A 19950-nucleotide genomic window follows, 5' to 3' on the forward strand; every position below is an offset into this window, starting at 1 on the left:
AGCCGCGCTATGCAGTTGCTTAGCACACTTTCAGCTGGGAGCCAGACTGACACTCCACACGGCTCTACAGCTGCTGGGGATGATGGCTTCCTCCATAGCCATGGTGACTCTCGGACTGTTAAAAATGTGACATTTCCAACGTTGGGTCCTCTCTCACCATCTCCATCCTTCACATCATCTCTGCCGGAGGTTGACGGTCACCAGAGCTTGCATGGTAGCTCTCCTCCCATGGAGAGAACCAGGGCTGTTCTGCCAGGGTTCCCCTATCGGGAGGGTGTCAGAACGCATAGTGGTGACCACAGACGCTTCCCTCAGAGGCTGGGGGGCTCTGTATGGGGGTTTAGCGATGAAGGGGGTATGGTCCTCGACCCAGTCAAGGTTCCATATCAACTTTCTGGAACTGTTAAGTGTGTTTCTGGCCCTGAAACACTTCAGTCATCACCTGAGAGGACAAAATGTGCTGGTGCGCACAGACAACACAACTGTGGTGTCATATGTAAACAGACATGGAGGAACACACTCTCTTCCTCTACTGAATCTGACCCACACATTGCTGCACTGGTGCAATTTGAATCTCCTGTCTCTCAGAGCAGCTTATGTCCCCGGGTACCCCAACCACGGGGCAGACTTGCTCTCCAGGGGCGGACCTCTATCAAAGGAATGGAGGCTCCACCCTGAAGTGGTGTCCCAGATTTGGCTTAGGTTCGGCAGGGCAGTAGTGGATCTATTTGCGTCAAGTGCAAACACACACCCTGTTTTTTTCCCTGACGGACCGGACTTTTCCAATGGGATCGGATGCTCTGGTGCACCCTACGCTTTTCCGCCGGTGGAACTTATCCTGGCAGTCCTGGAGGGAGTGCTTAAGCCGAGCAGGTCTCTGATTTTGGTGGCCCCTCAGTGGCCCACAAAGTCTTGGTACCCGGAGATCATCAGTCTGATGATAGCCCCCCCATGGAAGCTCCCCATCAGACAGGACCTTCTGTCACAGGCACAAGGGGAAGTGCTGCACCCTCACCCACATCTGTGGAAGCTGCAGGCCTACCTACTGAAAGGTCCAACCTGTTAGCTAAAGGTCTTCCCCTGGCAGTGGTGAATACTATTCAGAGCTCAAGAGCATGCTCCACTAGGGGTTTATATGCCTATAAGTGGAAGGCTTTTGAAGTGTGGTGTCTAAGCAGGTAAGTAGTTCTCTCACAGAGCTCCATTGTGGACATTTTGTCATTTCTACAGGATCTGCTGGACAAGGGCTTGTCATTCTCCACTTTAAAGGTCTACCTGGCTGCCATTTTGGCTTGCCATGAGTCTTTTAATGGAGTTTCTCCTCCCTTTAGCTGTTCGGTTCATGAAAGGGGTTCGCAGACTAAGACCTGTTATTAGATCATCTGTCCCTTCTTGGGACCTCGCTTTGGTGCTGGAGGCCCTGTGTGGTCCCCCATTTGAGCCTATTGAATCGATCAGGATGAAGCTTCTGTCTTATAAGACAGCTCTGCTCTTAGCCCTTGTATCGGCTAAAAGGGTGGGAAACCTTCATGCTCTTTCAGTTCACCCTTCCTGTCTGAAAATGTCATCAGATGGAGCTAGGGTCACTCTGCATCCGAATGCTGCGTATTTGCCTAAGGTCATCCGGCTCAACTACAGTTCCATGACCATAGAGCTTTCGGGCTTCAGTAGTCCTCCTTTTGCCTCTGAGGAGCAGAGGAGGCAGCATTGTCTGTGCCCGGTTCGTGCTCTGCAGGCTTATATAGATCGCACTCGGAGTATCAGAAAAACAGACCAACTGTTTGTGTGTTTTACCAAACCCTCCAAAAAGCTTTGTCAAAGGAAAGACTTTCTCATTGGATTGTGGAGGCCATTTTCCTGTGGTACAGAATCACTGGCTCCCAGCTGCCCCTAGGGGTCAGGGAACACTCTACAAGAGGTGTGGCTGCTTCTTGGGTGCTGTTTAAAGGTGTTTCAGTTGGTGACATTTGCTCAGCTGCAAGCTGGGCAACACCCCACACCTTTGTGAGGTTTTACCGCTTGGATTTTTTGGCCCCTTTGGTGGCCCATGCGGTTCTCTCTGCTGGATCTGACTTGCCATCTTAGGTTGCAATCTCAAGCCAGGTTTGATAGCTGCTCTTGGGGCATTTCGATAAGTCCCATAGTGCCTTCGTTGTACCGAGTGAATAAACTGAAAGGGAACGTTAGGTTATGCATATAACCACTGTTCCCTGAAGGAAAGGAACGAGGTACAGCACAGGGCTGCCCCATTTCACAGCCCAGGTCAGTGAAGAGCGGCTATTGAACTGAGTAATGACAGTAACGCGGTCGCTTATAAGTGGAGGGCGGGGCCTCCACGCAGTGTCACTTTCATTTGCCTTACAGGCGTGATTAAATGTGTCTTAGTCAGGCCACACGAGGGTGTGATGTCCCATAGTACCTTTGTTGTACCGAGTGAATCGACTTAAAGGGAACTGAACAGCATGTTTGTTGGGTTAAGGCTGAGTAAATGGAGGTCTAATTGGTCCACCACCACTGAGAACTACATCTCCCAGAATGCACCAACAAAAAGGCGACTGATTGCTGATGAAAAACACCTATGCAGGATGGCGGCTGTCATTCCTCAGTCAAACAGGAACAGCACAGCACGCTCCACTCATGAACTTTAATCTAAAGACGCCAATGGTTGGTAAATATTTCTGGTTTATGTTAGTGAAGTGCTTAAGTTGTACCTGGAGAGTATTCTGTTAGTGTCAGAGTAAGTTGAAGCACTGCATTATCATAGTGATTTGATTGAAGTGAGTGATTGTTGGATAGTTAATTTATGTGTTTAGAAAGGTAAAAGGTTAAATGCATACATTAACAAGCTTGAAGGCAGTTTATTTATTTATTTTGTTCCTTTATGTGGTACTTGATGAAATACTCAGTTAAGGTATTCCCTTTACTGATTGATTCCTTGATTTAACTTAATTCATTAAGGGAGTTTTATTAATTCATTTGAAGCACTTTACAGTTAATTCTTTCATTTATCAGATAAATGGTTAATTTATCTGAAATGTTCAATTTATTTATTCATTCATTTATTTTTAATTAAAAAATATTTACAAAATACTGTCGCTAACCTTTGTTTCTGTGCTTTGAAGGTTATCAACCTGATGAAATCATGCATTGATCAACTTGAAACCAACAAATCTCAGAGTTGAAAAATAAAAGTTGAGGAAAAGCAAAATCAAGAGTTGTCCCTGATTGTCCCTTTGGAGTAGAACTAGTGTGAAGCTTAACAATGTTAGACACACACATACAAACAGAAATAAAACAGGGGTCCTTAATCATGTCTTATTCTGCATCTCTTCTTGGTTTGTTACATTTTTATTTATGGAACTTTTTTTGACCGGACTCTACTCCTCAAAACTCAAATTGGACATTATATTGAATTTAATGTGACTTTCACATAACAAATTAGCCACAACCTTTTCCCAGTGTTTTTGACTCTGAACGCTGGATTTGCTGTTGCCATTCAATCTGTTCACATCTAAAAACTGCACCCCGTGTGAGTGTTTTTTTTCCTGACATGCTATTTTCTTTTATGAGTTGGTTTTGTTGTTTGTTTATCTATTCCATCTCTGTCAGGATCAGTTATCCTGCTCTTTTTTCCACGACTGACTTCAGTGTGAATCTGTTCTGTTACACTACTTGATTTTAATAACAGAGCGCTCTCATTTGGTGGCCAGACTGACTCCACATCTCTGGGTTTGAGCTGTAAGATTGATGAATGAGATCCCACGGCAGGCCTCCCAGTGTTAAGAAAACTAGATCACTGTGTGTGTGTGTGTGTGTGTGTGTGTGTGTGTGTGTGTGTGTGTGTGTGTGCGTGTGTGTGTGTGCGTGTGTGTGTGTGCGTGTGTGTGTGTGTGTGTGTGTGTGTGTGTGTGTGTGTGCATGCGCGCATTTCCGTAACTGCCAGATATAACCACATGCTCCTCACCATGGGCGTCTCAGACCCAGGGAAGCCTCAGAGCCGGGACACCGCATGGGAAAGCCCTTGATTAAAACCCTGCAGACTGTTATCCCCACACACCCTCAACCAAAAAGGAAGTAAGAGTATTGCTTTCCACTTTTAAAGGCTGCAGTGTTGCCTATTTTCAGTGAAATAACAAGGACAAGAAAGTCCTGGAATATGGTTAAAGTGGGTAAGTAAAGGCGCTGCAAACGGGTGGCGCGCTGTTTTTAGTTAGGTAAAGAATGCAGACTTAATTAGCAGTTCAAGTAACCAGTTTGAGTCATTCATTACAGCCTTTGAACACATAGTTGCAATGATGTCTAATAACATTGTCCAGCACCTAAACTGGAGTTGACACATGGCTACGGTGTAAATCCTGCAGACTTACTACCTTTCTATGACCGTGAAGTCCCGGTACTACGGTAAATAATTGATGCAAAAGATTACAACACACAGGCCATCGTCAGGAGAAACCCTAGAGGTATCAGTGGCAAGCCCTGACCCCATGAACAGCTCTGCAACCAGACACCTCCTCAGCACTTCTGGTAGAGAAAACCTGTAGATTGACACTTCTGTGCATGTGCGCGGAGTCTGCAAGGTGTAAAAAGTTTATGTGAACGCCAGGTTTTGCTTTAAGAAAGAACAGGTAAAGGAAGTGCTTCACCTCATGGTGCCTTTTATGTTTGAGCTTGTTGAGAAAACTTGGATTATCAAAAAATAAAGGACGCATAATTTTGCATCCTTCACATATGAAGAGACAAAGTAAATTATTCTGATTTTACTCAATATTTTGATCCTTACAAAGTTTATGACTTGTTGAAATAAACCTGCTACTGGAAAGGCTGAGAGACTGGGTAGGCCTATCAGGATCTGCTCTGGAGTGGTTCTCCTCTTATTTTTCTGAGCGTTCATTCTATGTGGCCGTCTCCAAGTTTAGGTCCTCCACTACCACCCTTCTGTGCTGAGGCCTCTGCTCTCCCTCCTCTATCTGCTTCCTCTCCAGCACATTCTGAGCTCCTTTAAAGAAATATCCTACCATCTATACGCAGATGACATTCAAATGTACATCTCCTTTAAGCCCCATGAGCTGTCTAAGCTGCAGCTGTTACACACCTGCTATAGAAAAGATAGTTTTCTTACTTTCTTTAAAGACCAAGTATACTGGGAAACTGCTTTTTCTTGTTCTTTTTGAAATATGACAGGTCTCTCTGAGTTTCACGTGTGCTGAATGAGAAAATAATCCCAAACCCTTGTGTCCTGCATTATCAGTGGAAAGAAAATAGACAAATAAACATTTGGGTCAGAAAAAGCCAGTCTCTTCTACGTCACTGGGAAGTTTTTGCATTAATTGGCTCACCCATCTTGACTTGTGTGCAGAAGTCTGTATTGATTTTGCACCCAGGAGAGAGCAGAGCATGTCTCGGCAAGCAGAAGCTAACTATAAGCATTAGCATTAACTCCCAAATCATGACAGAACAGGTTTAGATATGTAATGACATCAATATTGTATTTTTCACCCAAGAAAGAAGCCCAAGCAGAGACAGCGGAAGAATAGCATCGCTGTTAGCCAATCAGAGCTAAAATGTTTGCATATCATGAATATTAATGAGTAAGACTCCAAATCCTGATGTTTGTCCGCAACCTGCCTCCAATCATGAAACATGAGCGCCAGAGTTTTTCATTCTTCCACAGAGAATGACTCACGATGCATTCATTCATACTAGAGACCCTGACAAATGTAAGGAATTAGTGTAGGCCCACTTAAAATGGAGAAGAAGTTTATAAGAGATCATTATGGATTCCAGACACCTAGTATGACCCCACAACTCTTACAAACAAATTTGAACTATTTTGAATATGTTTAAAATTCTCATGAGCACTTTGAGAAAAACAACACACTGTTTTATGAATGAGTGTTCAAAGGGATCAATTGTGGCTTGTAGTTTAATTGAGTTTTATGGTTGACTAAAGACAAAGGTGGCTAAGCAAACTTGGCTTATTTATGTATTAGAAAGGAAATACTGGTTAACCAAGGTGGGAATCAAGGGATATGTTAGAAATTTGGTATTTTTCTTTGTTTCTCAGTTCAACCACTTTTTCTGTTTATTATCTATTAGGATATATGCTAATAAACCAAGGCACTGAAAATTGTCACTCTAAGTGTACCAGATTAGAGAAATGCTTGTACTATGGTAGGTTTAGGACATTATTTTTCTTGAAAGCAGATAGATTTTGTTTTTTGGGGACAAAAATCTAGAGCCCTTTATGACATTACTTTTCTATCATTTCTGCATCACATTGGTTGCTTTTCTGGGAAATAAATAATACTGGTCTTTTTTCCATAGATGTGTGTGTGTGTGTGTGTGTGTGTGTGTGTGTGTGTGTGTGTGTGTGTGTGTGTGTTAGTGAGCCTCTCTACATGAACCCCAAAGTCCAGTTTTATCAATGTCAGAGGTCTGTTCCAGACACTCCATGCCGCCTTTAGCTATGAGTGACGCCTTTTTTGGGTCCCTGTGATCCCTGGGGTCAGGGTTGGCAAAATGCATGATGAGAAGACAAAAAACATCCCAGCATTTATGAAAAAAAAAAAAACCTGTGCCATCCACATGGCATCTGCTTTGTATCAAACCCTTTGAGGGAAGCTCAGCATCTCTGGATGCAAAGAGGAACCTCTTTGTTTTGTCATTTTGGTGGAGGTTAGATCGATGGATACTCACTGGCAGTCATCAAGACGATATTAGGAATCATAAAAGGTGGTGTCTTTTGGAGAGCTGAGTTGAGTGAAAAGGGTGAAATCAGATCTTCATTTTGAAACATGAAAATGTAGCGTCACTCACACACACACACACACACACACACACACACACACACACACACACACACACACACACACACACACACACACGCACACACACACACGTACACACACACACACAAACATGTGAATTAAGTCTGAATTTTATAAGATAAAAATGTGTTGATACCCTTACAACTTGCGACCCCTGGCTAGTGACGTGACAGCAAAGAAACAAAGCAAAAGTCTGTGTGTGTGTGTGTGTGTGTGTGTGTGTGTGTGTGTGTGTGTGTGTGTGTGTGTGTGTGTGTGTGTGTGTGTGTGCGTGCGTGCGTGCGTGCGTGCGTGCACACTTGTGTGTGTGTGTGTGTCAGTATTCTTTGAAATGTATTATGTGATCTTGAAAGTTCCTAATACCAGGAGGGTAAATAAGTGGATTTATTCAACCTCAACCCCTCTTTGTCCAGTAACACACTCACCTCTGCCCCCTCTCAACCCTCCTCCCCCTGTTGCCAGACCCAGCTACTCACCAGCTCTAAATCCTTTTTTGATGGATTTTCCAGCACTCTCTCCACTTCTGTTGCGACTGTTGCGTTCACTTCTGCCTGGCATGTGTGTAACACATGTCCACACTCACACACGCCCTTCACTTCAAGTCCATACCACAAACGCGCACACACACACTAATGCAACATGCACTCACTTGTCACGTCTGTAGCATTTACATCAACTGACTCGTGACAATATTTGTCAGCCAATAACTTGTGATGCTGATCTTTTCAAGCATGGCTGCTAATAAAAAAAAATCGACTAAAAATGTGTAAATCTCTGTTTTGATTTGACTGTAATGGAGGATTCGAAAAGTCTGATGCCCAACTTTCCTAAGAGCATTTCTTTAAAAGAAAAAAAAAACCAAACAGCATGACTTCATCTACCATAGCTGCTGATGTTGACTTTCAACCTTGTAATTAAGAACAAATACTCCTTGAAAGATCTTCAGTGTTCCTGCTGCTGGCAAAGCCGTGTGGTGTAGTATATGAATGGGATGGCTAAAACGCAGCGTGGATGGGAAAGTTAGGGCAGACTAGCTCCAATTTAGCTTTGAGCTGGCTCCACCTCACTTGTCATGCTGAGTTGTTTTGTTGTGTTAACCATGACAACTGTCTTAGTGGCTCCGACGGGCTTTGGGATTATTCTGAATGAGTGAGCTAAGCAGGGGATGACAGAAGAAAGAGAGGAGGGAAAGCAGCGAAGTGATGAGGAAACATGACGGGAGGGAAAACAGAGAAGCAGAAGGGAACTAGATGTAGCAGAGAAGTTACGTCGCTCAGAAGTGACTGCTTGAAGAGTCTGAAAAGCTTGAGGCTAATTTATATTTATAGATATGAATTATTCAAACCACAGTGAGCAGCACAAGCAGCTCACGTTATAAAGGCCATCAGTTTTCTGTGCATCTCACCACCTGCTTTTGCATATGTCGCTTTAAACTTGATCTTTCATCTTTGCTTTCTTTAATGTTTGGTTTATTGCATAAAACTTAGAGTTGTGTAATACTCATTCACTCTTCTTTTGCAGGAATGCTCCCTGTCCTCTTGCTAGCTGGGTTGATTCTGGCTCTGTCCGTCCCTGACACATCCGAGTCAGCCACGCTACGTTTCCTGGGCCAAACTGACTTTGTTGTGAACGAGACCAGCACAGCCGTGGTCCGATTGGTGGTAGAGAGAGTGGGAGATCCAGTCAATGTGACAGCTTTGGTTCTGGTAGGTTAGACGATTATTTGGCTTCATTTAAACAATAACAACAACAACAAAAAAACAAGCTTGGTCATCCTGAAAAAAAAAACAGTTGGATCTCCAACTGAGAGAAGAGATAATGAGAATTTAAACAGGGATAGCTGGTTGTCCTCATATATATCAGATTATTATCAAGATATCCAGTTCAGACCAGGAGATCCCTGTCTTATTTTCAAACAAATCAAACTCCATGGATGCTGATATTTCATTGACATTAGCTTGTTTTGCTCAGCTAGAGGGAGTCGACACAGGGGACTTTGAAGCTGTCAATGCGGCGGCCTTCCTTCTGTCCACCGAGTCCAGTAAAACCATTTTCATAGCTGTGCGAGATGACGACATCCCAGAGGAAGACGAGACATTTATCTTCAGCCTTAAACTACAGGTAAACCTCTCATTTTTCCTAGTTTACTTGGGGACTCACTGTTCTTTGTTTCCTTCTTTGGATCTTCATATATCAGCGTCTTGTTTTATTTATTTATTTATTTTTTTTTTCTGCCCCTGCTTCTGTGAAAGCATAACTCCATGTAACAATGTGGGCAGAAAACCCTGGGTGGTTACGAGCTGCAGCGTCTTTGATGTGTGAGATCTGGAGGACTTTTGCACAGCAGCTTAGAGTGGAGCAGATTGTTGTGTGGCTGTTTGTGTGACGTTCCCTATCAACAGAACAATGTAACCTTGACAGGCATATTTGGAGAGATCTCATATTTGTGTCAAGTCTTTCTATGATGTTCTTTTTGCTTTTGCATGCAGGTGTTCTAAATAATTCCTCGGAATTTCTCATTAATTTCTTTAAACATCTTTGAGTGAGATCAAATTTGCAATTGGGTGTCAAAAAATGCAGCTCTTTATTTTGCCCTTCCTGATTTCATTTGAATAAGTAGACAACTGGGAAGGATTTATAGTTGTTTTTTTTTTTTTGCCGCTTGCATCTTCACACTAGCTACGTTTTCATGCGCCAAATTTTCCCTATCCAATTCAACTCTTGGTTGATCAGAAATCCCAAATCTCTGTTTATCAAGGTCTTGGTTCCCGGGGTAGCAGATCCAGCAGAGAGGTCCAAACTGTCCTCTTCTCAATAACCTTCCTTAGCTCCACCAATGGAACCCCAAGACATTCAATGGCCAATGAGATAACGTAACCCCTCCAGCTGGGGGTCTCCGTGCTCGAAGCTCTGCTCGTGGGTGGTATCTAACCAAACGCTCGAAGCACCTCAGCTGGCTCCTCTTGTCATGGAAGAGCAGCTGCTGTCCCGAATTTCAGAGATACTCATCCTATCTCTAAGGCTGAGTCTAGCCACCCTATGAAGGACATTCATTTTGCTTGTATTCACAATTTTGCTCTTTCAGTCATTTACCAAAACGCATGACCAGATTTGAGGATTGGTAGAAAGGCTTTGTTTTATTGCCTAGCTCCCTCTTCACCACCACAGCCTGATTCAGCGTCTGAATCCCCGCAACAATGCCCGATCCTCCTGCCAAGCTCTCGCTTCCTCATTCCCAAAATACTTATAGTCCAACACTAGAGATAGGATCTCACCCCCAACCCAGAGTTAGTAAATGGCCTGTATTTGTATAGCGCCTTCTTAGGGTTCTATACCCCCCCCCCCCCCCCCCAAGGCACTTCACAACACAATCAGTCATTCACCCATTCACACACACATTCACACGCTGGTGGGGATGAGCTACATTGTAGCTACAGCTGCCCTGGAACACACTGACAGAGGTGAGGCTCCGGCCACCACCAGCAGGCAAGGCTGGTTAAGTGTCTTGCCCAAGGACACAACTGCAGAAATCTCTGGTCGGAGCTGGGATCAAACCGGGATCAAACCTGCAACCTTCCGATTACTGGACACCCTGCTCTACCTCCTGAGCTACTGCTGTCCCAGTAGTAATCCACTCTTTTCCGATCGAGAATCTTGGTTCTGCATTTGGGGGTGCTGATACTCATCGTAGCCCCTTCATGCTCTGCTGCAAACTTTCTTAGCTAGAGATGAATGTTGTTGTTTGATGGAACCAAAAGAACCACATCATCTGCAAAAAGAAGAAATGAGAACGACTTGCTAGAACAGAGTCCAACCCTCACTGGGCACAGGTCCATCTTCCTGCCAGAAACGTGAACCATATGTACTCTCCCTTGGTACAGGGACTGCATGTCTTTGGTATGTTCGTTCTTTGTTGTTTATCAAATTCCATTATTTGGTCCTTTTCTGCACAAATGGTAATAATGATTTGTTTCACTGAAACTTGTCAACAAAAGTTAAAATCAAATTTTTATAACGCTTGTGAAGAAAAGCCATCTCCCCCGGTGCCCCTAGGGATATGAACATGCAACAAATTCTCACATCCGAAGCAGCTAAAACTGACAAAGGGTGACAATGTGTTTGTTTCCAATGAGTCGGAGGCCCCAATGCGTAGGAAGGCGACGTGCTGTGCCAGAACATCAGTTTCCGAAGCCCGTAGGAAAACACACATTTCACCGGCATTTAACCTCTTGCTATTTAACCTTCCCCTCACCCCCATCCTAACCTTAACCCAGTTTCTCATTCTAAACTACTCGTTAACCGTGTTTGACATGGACGATACACCTACAAAATTTTTAATGCGCAAATGGTTTAAGGTTAGGGTGGAAGTGAGGGGAAGGTTACATTACAAGAGGGTGAAGGTCACAATTCGGTGAAATCTCCATTTTACCAAGGACGTCGAAAAGCAACGCTCCGGCACAGCGCGCCGCCTCCCGGGAAACAAACGCTTGATCACCTTGCGTCAGTTTTAGCCGCTTCAGGTGTGAGAATGTGTTGGAACATAAGCCTTCTCCAGATCTATCTACAAAACACTTGACGACCATTTGGGCAAACTCCCGTGACTACTCCAGCACCCATAGCAGGGGTAAAGGGTTAGTCCTAGTTCCATGGCCAGGATAATAACCTCATAGCTTCTCTTCAATCCAAGATTCACCCATCAACCAGAGTCTCCTCTCCAGTACCTTGGAGTAGACCTTTCCAAGGAGGCTGGGAAGTGTGATCACACCACAGGCACAATCCCAGGTTCAGATGGGAAGCTGAGAATTAAATGGGGATATTTAGAACATCTGTACTTTCTACTTCATTAGAATTGCTGTCTCTTTGGCTGAAAAGATGGGTTGCAAGTTTTGTTATACAGTATAGCTTTATTGAGTTATTAATCTGGAAATCTATTAATAGGACAACTGCAGGCAGTTAAAAGATTTTGAACAAGTCTGAGTTTGTCTATGCTGTAAACTTATCAAAAGGATCACATCACTGCTGAGGGATGCCTCACACTGAGAGACAGTCTCCATGGTTTCATGCAGCTTTTAGCTGTCAGGTTTGATTGATGAGATGACGGAGGGTGGGGGCTTGTCTTGTTTACACCCCCCTCAGTCAAAGACCTAAGACAAAGGTCATTTCAAATCACTCGTTGTCAGCCATGTGTATTCTCCACTGCAGCTCAGAACAGCAGGAAGAAAAAGTCTCTTTCTCTACCTTTTAGAAAATGTTGTAGTTAAATCAAAATTCCAGGACGAATGAAATGTGAATACATGCAACAAACAATGTCATAGAACATAAAAGCTGGTTTCATTAATCATTCAATGAATCTGTTTCTGCTGTATCGTTTGTTTAGTATGTGATTGTGTTTCTGGCTCTAATTTGTTGTTGGTGTTCAATAAATACTGCAAATTCTTGCTGAAGCTCACTAAAAGTAACAAGAAAAGCTTCACCACAGTGTTATTGGGATATTGTTTAGGACAGGGGCTTTCAATTCTGGTCCTGGAGGGCCGGTATGCACTGCAGTATGTTTTAGTTTCAACCCTGCTCCAACACACCTGATGTCAATCAGCAGGTGATTAACAGGCTTCTGCGGAGCCTGATGCGCTGCTGCACAGGTGATTAAACTACTAAGTCTCAACGTTTGCTGGGTTTTAGTGCTGAATGTCAGAGCAAAGCGAAGATCTCGAAGAGGAATAACCTGAGAGGGCAGCAGGTTAGAAACCAGCACTTCCTGTCTATGTGCCTTCTCACCAGGGCATCTCAGTGGGTTTACTTGACTGAAGTGAAAACAGCAGATACCATTCGGATTAACGCCTAAGCCTGGGCCAGGCTGTGTGTTTTTCAGCTGCAGGACTGCTTCATTTCCCACTGTGGGGACTCTATAAAGAGGTGGCACACACTACGGTCCAAGATTTCAGTGAGCCAAACTGCACTATGTCGCTTTCTAGCAGGACACACTAATGTCATGAGCTTACTCGCCGAAAAGCACACGTCACTGACAGATGCCCATGACAAGAAAGACGAAAGAGAAAAAAGTGCCACCCTTAACATTTCTTTTATAAGATTCTGAGCCAAACTCCAAAAAGGAGCAGTCCACATGTTCCTCCATGTAGCCTCCACTCTTGCAAATGTTGCTAATGTTACTCTCACATTGTACTCTTTGTCACAAATTTTTTTGCGTCATTCCCTGGGTGTATTTTTATTGGTCGACAGCAGACAGGAGTCAAAAGTTTTTGAGCTGTGCTTGGTCATGAGCTGTCGCTGGGCCGGTCACCGACTTTAAAATGTTCCTCGTGTTCCCCGTTTTTTTTTTATGACTCTGTTCACCAAGAGGGATTTTTCTGGGCCGAATGAAAAACGCACCTTGTGCCCCGGGTGTTAGGGGAACGGTTAAAAGATATAGATGTAAAAACTGTGTATTTCACCAGGTTTTGTCACTCTTTTAAACATTTTACAGAGTTCCTCTAACGGTGTTACACTGGGAATGCCAAACAAGGCTAAAATCACCATCCTGTCCAATGACAACGCCTTTGGAATAATTGCCTTCAACTCTGTAAGAAAACCTGCTTTTTATTTTAAAATGTTCTTATTTCTACATAAGTTAAATCAAGTTAGCATTGATTAAGCATAACTGTTTATGGTTCTTTTTTGTTCTCAGACTGATCAGATTGTTGTTGATGAACCCAGAGGAAGGAGCCTTTCTGTGCCTTTCATATTAATAAGAGAAAAGGGAACCTATGGAACCGTAACTGTGAACTTTGAGGTGACCATGCTGTACATTAATTCACCTTAATAACATTGCATGTGCAATATTAACCAATGTTACAAATGTTTCAAACACATACACTTCACTTGTTATTATCAGAATGCTTTTGACTCTTTGTAAATCTGTTTAATCATCACTGCTACCATCCGTTCAGATTTCTGATGGGCCAAACTTTGCTTTTGAGGATCTCAGTCCAGATAGAGGGAACATCACTTTTCCTGTTGGGCAGGCTGCAGTGAACTTCAGCATCCTCATTAAAGATGACCAGGTAAACGCACAACCTCTAAGGTGGGTTTATCTCTATCTGTCAATGAGGTTTATCTACATTTTCTGGAGTATTTTGTAGAATTTTAATTGGTTTCATAATCATATCTGAATCTGTACAACATGTGTGAACCGTTGTATTCTTTGTGGCCCAGATACCGGAGAACGATGAGGTGTTTTCAGTGAAGCTAACGGGTGTAGCGGGTGGAGCCCTTCTCAGCCCCAATGCTAGCAGTGTGCTGCTGAGAATCCGGAGAAATGACAGCCCGCTGCGTTTCTCTGTTGCCACCATGGCTGTGTCAGAGTCTATTGGGGTCATCGCCCTCAGTGTGACCCGTGGCCAATTGACTGAAGACGGGCCTCTCATTGGCTCCATTGACACTCAGGTTTGGTCTCTCTGACTTCATTTTGATGACTTTCACACTCATTTTATTAGTTGTAATTGCACAATATGTTTTTCCATGTAAAACACTAGATTTTATTATCTGTAGGTGTCTGTGGAGTACATGGTGGTGAGTGGTCAAGGACTGGGCAGCGCAACTCCAGCAGTAGATTTCGTCGACCTACAGCCTGTCCGAACCATCACATTCCACCCGTATGTCAACAACATCAGCCTCTTGTTCAACATCACTGATGACACGGTGCCAGAAATCGCAGAATCCTTCCATCTGGTTTTACTGGAGGAGACCATCAGAGGAGATGCTGTGCTGGTATCGCCCAACGCCGTGCTGGTGACCATCGAGCCCAATGACAAGCCTTATGGGGTTCTGTCAATGAGCAGCAGTGCTCTAGTTCAGCCAATCAGCATCAATGAAGATACAACCCAGAGGTGGACAACTTCAAAATACTTTCCTTTACAATGACTATTATTCTTTACAGCAGTTTTTTATTGTAGTGAATCAAAATTAAATTATTCTACACCTTTGACTCCTCTAGGTTTGATGGTATCATCATTGTGAGAAACGGAGGAAGCTACGGCGCTGTGTCTGCCAACTGGTCCATCAGCAGAAACTCCAGCGATCGCTCCCCGGTGTCAGACGACTTGACTCCTGCTTTTGGGACAGTGAGATTTACTGATGGTCAGGTGACTGCTGCGATTTCATTGACGATCGTGTCTGACACTCAGCCTGAAGAAGCGGAAGCTTTCGTTTTTAAACTGCTGCCCAACACCACGACTGGAAACGCGGAGCTCGGTGAACCTATGCAGGTCAGTTTAGAAGAATTCTTTAAGCTTTGTGTGACAGAGAATAAATTAGGCTGCATTTGTTGGAGAACGCACCCTGTAGCTGTTGCTGCATGTGCTTCACACGTGTCTTCCACCTACTCTAAGTTACATTTGCAGTCTTGGCAAACTCTGCAGAAGTGGACCCCATGGTGCATAACTTTGCTCTGTGGGTGTTCCCTTAATGTGGCCGAATCAAAACAAAGGAAACAGCAGGCGCACTCAGTAAGTGGGGACTCTGTTTTCTTTTTAAGCGGGATTGAAGTGGTGACAGCCTTTTGTGGCTTCCATCGTTTGACCGAGCCTTTTGGCCATGTGTGAAAGCGTGGGCAGATCTAAGTCTTGTTTATTTTCAAGACACAAGATGTCACTCATCAAAACCCGGTTTCAGATTGGACGGATGCAGAATTTGTTTGCTATCTGCACAAAGCAAATAATGAATGGCCTGTATTTGATATAGCACCTTCTAGAGTCCTGGAACCCCCCAAGGCGCTTTACAACACAATCAGTCATTCACCCATTCACACACACATTCACACACTGGTGGGGATGAGCTACAATGTAGCCACAGCTGCCCTGGGGCGCACTGACAGAGGCGAGGCTGCCGAGCACTGGCGCCACCAGTCCCTCCAACCACCACCAGCAGGCAATGTGGGTTAAGTGTCTTGCCCAAGGACACAACGACAGCGACAGACTGAGCGGGGCTCGAACCTGCAACCTTCCGATTACGGGGCGAGCACTTAACTCCTGTGCCACCGTCGCTCTTAGTAAATATTTGTCTAAGAATAATAAAGCAATGGTGATGAAACACAGGACATAAAGATGAATGCATGCACATAAAGTGAGCTCTGAATCAGCTGGTATTTATGTGACACTCACCAGACACATTATGCTCCAGAGAAGTGAACATCCCGCAGTTCAACGCTTGTGGAAACTACTTTAGCAGTCTTAGGAGAGTTAATTAAAGAGGATGCCGCTCTAAAGTTAGCTCACAGCTCTGGTTTTTCAGTTTTTAGCCTCATCTTTTTTCCTCTTTTGGTTACTTGCTTCTCATTTCTATTTCTTTCACTAAAAAAGTAAAAAAAAATATATATATAACCAGAGCTTCACAAAAACAGAAAACCTCAACGATTCCTCAAATGTAATTTAAAATAAACCTGCATATTCATTTGAATTAGGCTTTTAAAGCATGAAGAATGGTCAGACTTCCACTTAATAACAAAAAGCTTTTCTACTTTTTTTCCCTGTCTTCCTTGAAAGATGGTCTTCTACATCCAGGACAGTGATGATGTCTATGGGCTTTTCCGGTTTAACCCAGCCAAGGAGCAGAGCATCCAGAGCGAACCTGAAGGTCGATTTCTGTCGCTAAGTTTGGTGAGAGATGGCGGTATGCTTGGGAACGTGTCCATGACCCTCACCGCTCTCTACATTCCTGCTGGTCCGATAGACCCAGCTCTGGCCCGTGATCAAATTCTAAATGGTAGCAGGTCTATTAATGTGCTCTTTTCCCGTGAGCACGTGGTCAGCGTCATACTGCCCATCAGGAACGATGCCTTTCTGCAGAATGGAGCTCATTTCTTAATACAGGTAATAAGTATGAGACAACGCTGTGGTAACCTCTGAAAGAAATGCATTCTTTTCTTTTTGTTTGCATGTTTTAGCCCAAAGTTAGCCCTGTCCAAGGTCTAAGTGCCTTATTTGCATGTGTGAATGGTTTGACGTTGGCACTCAGGTCTGGCAGGGTTCTATGGGATTTGCCCAGCTGTCCAAACATCAGATTCTTACACATATTCTGGCTTTTATTACCTACTACATAATTATGCACAAGGGGGAAAATGCAAACAGGGATCATCTTTCATCAACAAGTCATTTTTGACCGTAACATGCCCTAGTTACATGAGCTTGTTATCTTGTTTGAGCCTTCCGTAAGCTGTTACGTTTCCACTGTTTCTAGTTGAGTACATTGGATCTGGTTGACATCAGTCCCGCGATTACTTCAAACAGCCCAAGGTTTGGGGGACCCCTAAACCTGACACTGACTGTCACCCCTGACATCGCCAACGGGGAAATCGGCTTTACAAGCAACACCACGGTGGTGCTGAATGAACCAGAGGACAGCAACGCCACCACGGTGAGATGTGAACATCTGTGCTCTAACTTGTGTTAGGACATTAGAAGCTTTTGTTCAGCAGATCACTATGTGTTTAAGCTTATTGGAATGATGTCTGGTACAGGTTAGCCTCCCTCTGCGGCGTGATGGAACTGATGGTCAGGCCGTGGTGTTCTGGAGCCTTCATCCCACCGGAGCCAATAGAGAAGACGTGACTTCTAATGACCTGAAGCCGTTCAATGGCTCTGTCGTCTTCCTCTCCAGACAGAGTGATGCTTTCATCAATCTCACCATCTTTGCTGACGACATCCCAGAAGTCAACGAGACCTTGCTGCTTACTCTTGACAGGTGGGGGACAGGCACCTCAGACCCTAAGAATCTTTCTCGTGGAACTTTTAAGTATTCGCGTTGTGAGTTTGAATTACGTCTTTTAGAGTGTTTGGGGTGGGAGTTGCAGTCTGTGTTCTGATGAGAACTGTGGCTTTCTCTGCATCCCACTCCTCCCCTGCAGGGTGGAGGCTGCACACTTTATAGTGTACTTTGGGTAAGTGGAGAGTGAAGTGAACCTGGGCCTTTGTGTGGCTTGAATCAGGTCTGTGTTTTTCTGAGAAGTGCCTACTTCTGGGTTTAGGGACGGGGATGAGGAAGGCAGGGATTGGGTAGGGGGGGGGTTCTCCAATGGTGTGGAAAAAAGCTGAATAAAAAAAGAGGGTTTTTTGCCTTCAGAGGAGGACTAAATAGAGTGCTAATGTGTTGTTGCTCCAGTTTAACCAGCCTTGATTATGTCGCCTTTTAAAGATGGCAGTGTTTCCATGCATGCAGCCCCTTTGCTGTGACTGTTTGGAGTGCTTCAGTCTGTCTTTGTATGGCACTTCTGTTTAATACCCTTTATATTACGCTCGTTTGGCTCCAGTTTTCTCAGCGTACACACAAATACACACACCCCTGTGGAGGTATACTGACGCAGACACACAGCTAATTGACATTGTTATTAAAAGTGGTTTGAACAGCAGGAGTTCGGCATATGGAGGTAATAGTGAATGTGCACCAGACAATACAAAGAATGCATTGAGGAGTTCAAGTTGAGCCATTTAGCTTTTGTTCCTGCTGCTTGGATTTTGTGGTGTCTGACAACTATCAGCTGACGTGAAGGTCCCAGAAACAGCTGCAAAATCCACCTGATGTGTATTATATTGATATATTTTTTTAATCAGCCAGATTTACAAATAATGTGCTTTTTTGTGTGGTTTTGTGATTCTCTGTGCCAGGAGTAACATGGAGAATCAGGTCCTGAAGGCTGGCTTCACCAGCAGAGAGCTTGTCATCATGGAGAACGATGACCCAGGAGGAGTATTTGAGTTCTCCCAGTTTTCCAGAGGTCCATGGTTTATCAATGTAAGCATGGTGCAATAGTGCAATTCCTGAAAGTTGTGTTTTTCTCCAGACCAGGGCCAGTTTGTGGTAAGTAGAGGTGCAGTGCATTCCAAAAAAGAGTGAAAAGCTTCTATCCTGCTTTATCTATTTTTCCCTGTTTCAAATCCCTGATTTCATGGTTAATTTACTTGTTCAGTGTCTCCTTGAGTTCTACAAAAGCCTTTTCATCAGTGTAGGGTATTACTACATACATCAGCTAGTGGTTTAAATCAGGTATGCTGATTGAGATTCAAGATTCTTCTCTATGTGATGAGGGCACTGCCCCACTCTGTCTAGCTACATTGTTGTACAGGTGTGTCCCCTCTTGAGCCCTTCGCTCGCTGGGCAGGAGTTGTTGGAAGTCCCTCGCTCTAAACTGAGATCAAGGGGGGACCGGTCCTTCTCAGTAATGGCTCCAACCATTTGGAATGAACTCCCTGTAACAGTAAAGCAAGCTCCATCTCACCAGGTGTTTCGGTCTCGCTTAAAAACCCATTTTTTCTAGTTAGCAACATCACTGACACTGGCTTTCGTATTTTACCTGTTTTTTTGTTTTCACCTGTGTTTTTCTATTTTATTGCTTTTATGCTTTTTTATCTCTTTTTTTTCTAATGTGGTGTCTTTCTATGTTTTATGTGCTGCAGCACCTTGGGCCTTTGTCAAGCTGGTAGAAGGGGCTATACAAATACTTTTTATTGATTTATTTGATTAATGCTGGAGCAGAGAAACCACTAAAACATGCAGGATGGTGGCTTTCAAGGACCAGGATTGGACCGCACTGGCATTGAATATCGGCATTTTGTTTTATTGTGATGTTAAAGCATCTTTGAGAATCGTTTCCTCCCAAACGTTATTTTGAGTGAAATTTGTTAAAGAATTTCTAAGATCTCAGGTATTTGTGCTGTTATCAGTTTTAGGTACTTGTGTTGGTGATTTCTTTAATAGTTGACAACATTTTTTATTGATCATTTTTGGTCTTTTGATTTTAAAACCCTAGGAGGGCGAGACCTTGGAGCTGCACGTGGTCAGAGCTCAGGGACAACTTCTGAAGCAGCTGATCCGATATGCCGTGATGCCTTCAGGGAGCACCGAGTTCTACGGCGCTACGGGCATCCTGGAGTTTAAACCTGGAGAGAAAGATGTGGTTGTGGCCCTGGTCGCCATACCTGATGGGATACCTGAGGTACAAATACAACCAACACATCTATTTAGTTTCTTGTTTTCATTTCTGTTCTGTTTGTCAACATACAAAAGTCTTTTAACCTTGCAGCAGCATCACACCTCATTTCATTCATAAACATGTTTTATTTGTCTTTAACTTCCA

At 43.9% G+C, this 19950-nt stretch overlaps 1 protein-coding gene across 2 annotated transcripts in view; it reads left to right on the plus strand.

Moving 5' to 3' along the window:
* adgrv1 (adhesion G protein-coupled receptor V1) overlaps positions 1 to 19950 on the plus strand; it is a 135091-nt gene that overhangs the window by 16460 nt on the left and 98681 nt on the right. Inside the window, exons 2-15 of one of the 2 annotated variants that reach the window (XM_054731434.2) lie at positions 8349 to 8533; positions 8799 to 8948; positions 13309 to 13404; positions 13510 to 13614; positions 13772 to 13885; positions 14037 to 14267; positions 14373 to 14710; positions 14818 to 15088; positions 16364 to 16690; positions 17058 to 17234; positions 17338 to 17561; positions 17725 to 17757; positions 18482 to 18608; positions 19624 to 19809. In XM_054731434.2, coding sequence (XP_054587409.2) covers positions 8351 to 8533; positions 8799 to 8948; positions 13309 to 13404; positions 13510 to 13614; positions 13772 to 13885; positions 14037 to 14267; positions 14373 to 14710; positions 14818 to 15088; positions 16364 to 16690; positions 17058 to 17234; positions 17338 to 17561; positions 17725 to 17757; positions 18482 to 18608; positions 19624 to 19809 — 2562 coding nt within the window. In that variant the 5' untranslated portion in view covers positions 8349 to 8350. The remainder of the gene's footprint in view (positions 1 to 8348; positions 8534 to 8798; positions 8949 to 13308; positions 13405 to 13509; positions 13615 to 13771; positions 13886 to 14036; positions 14268 to 14372; positions 14711 to 14817; positions 15089 to 16363; positions 16691 to 17057; positions 17235 to 17337; positions 17562 to 17724; positions 17758 to 18481; positions 18609 to 19623; positions 19810 to 19950) is intronic. The other variant, XM_015972410.3, reaches the window with a different exon arrangement.

Source organism: Nothobranchius furzeri, chromosome 17 (assembly GCF_043380555.1).
Source record: "Nothobranchius furzeri strain GRZ-AD chromosome 17, NfurGRZ-RIMD1, whole genome shotgun sequence".
Classification (NCBI taxonomy): domain Eukaryota; kingdom Metazoa; phylum Chordata; class Actinopteri; order Cyprinodontiformes; family Nothobranchiidae; genus Nothobranchius; species Nothobranchius furzeri.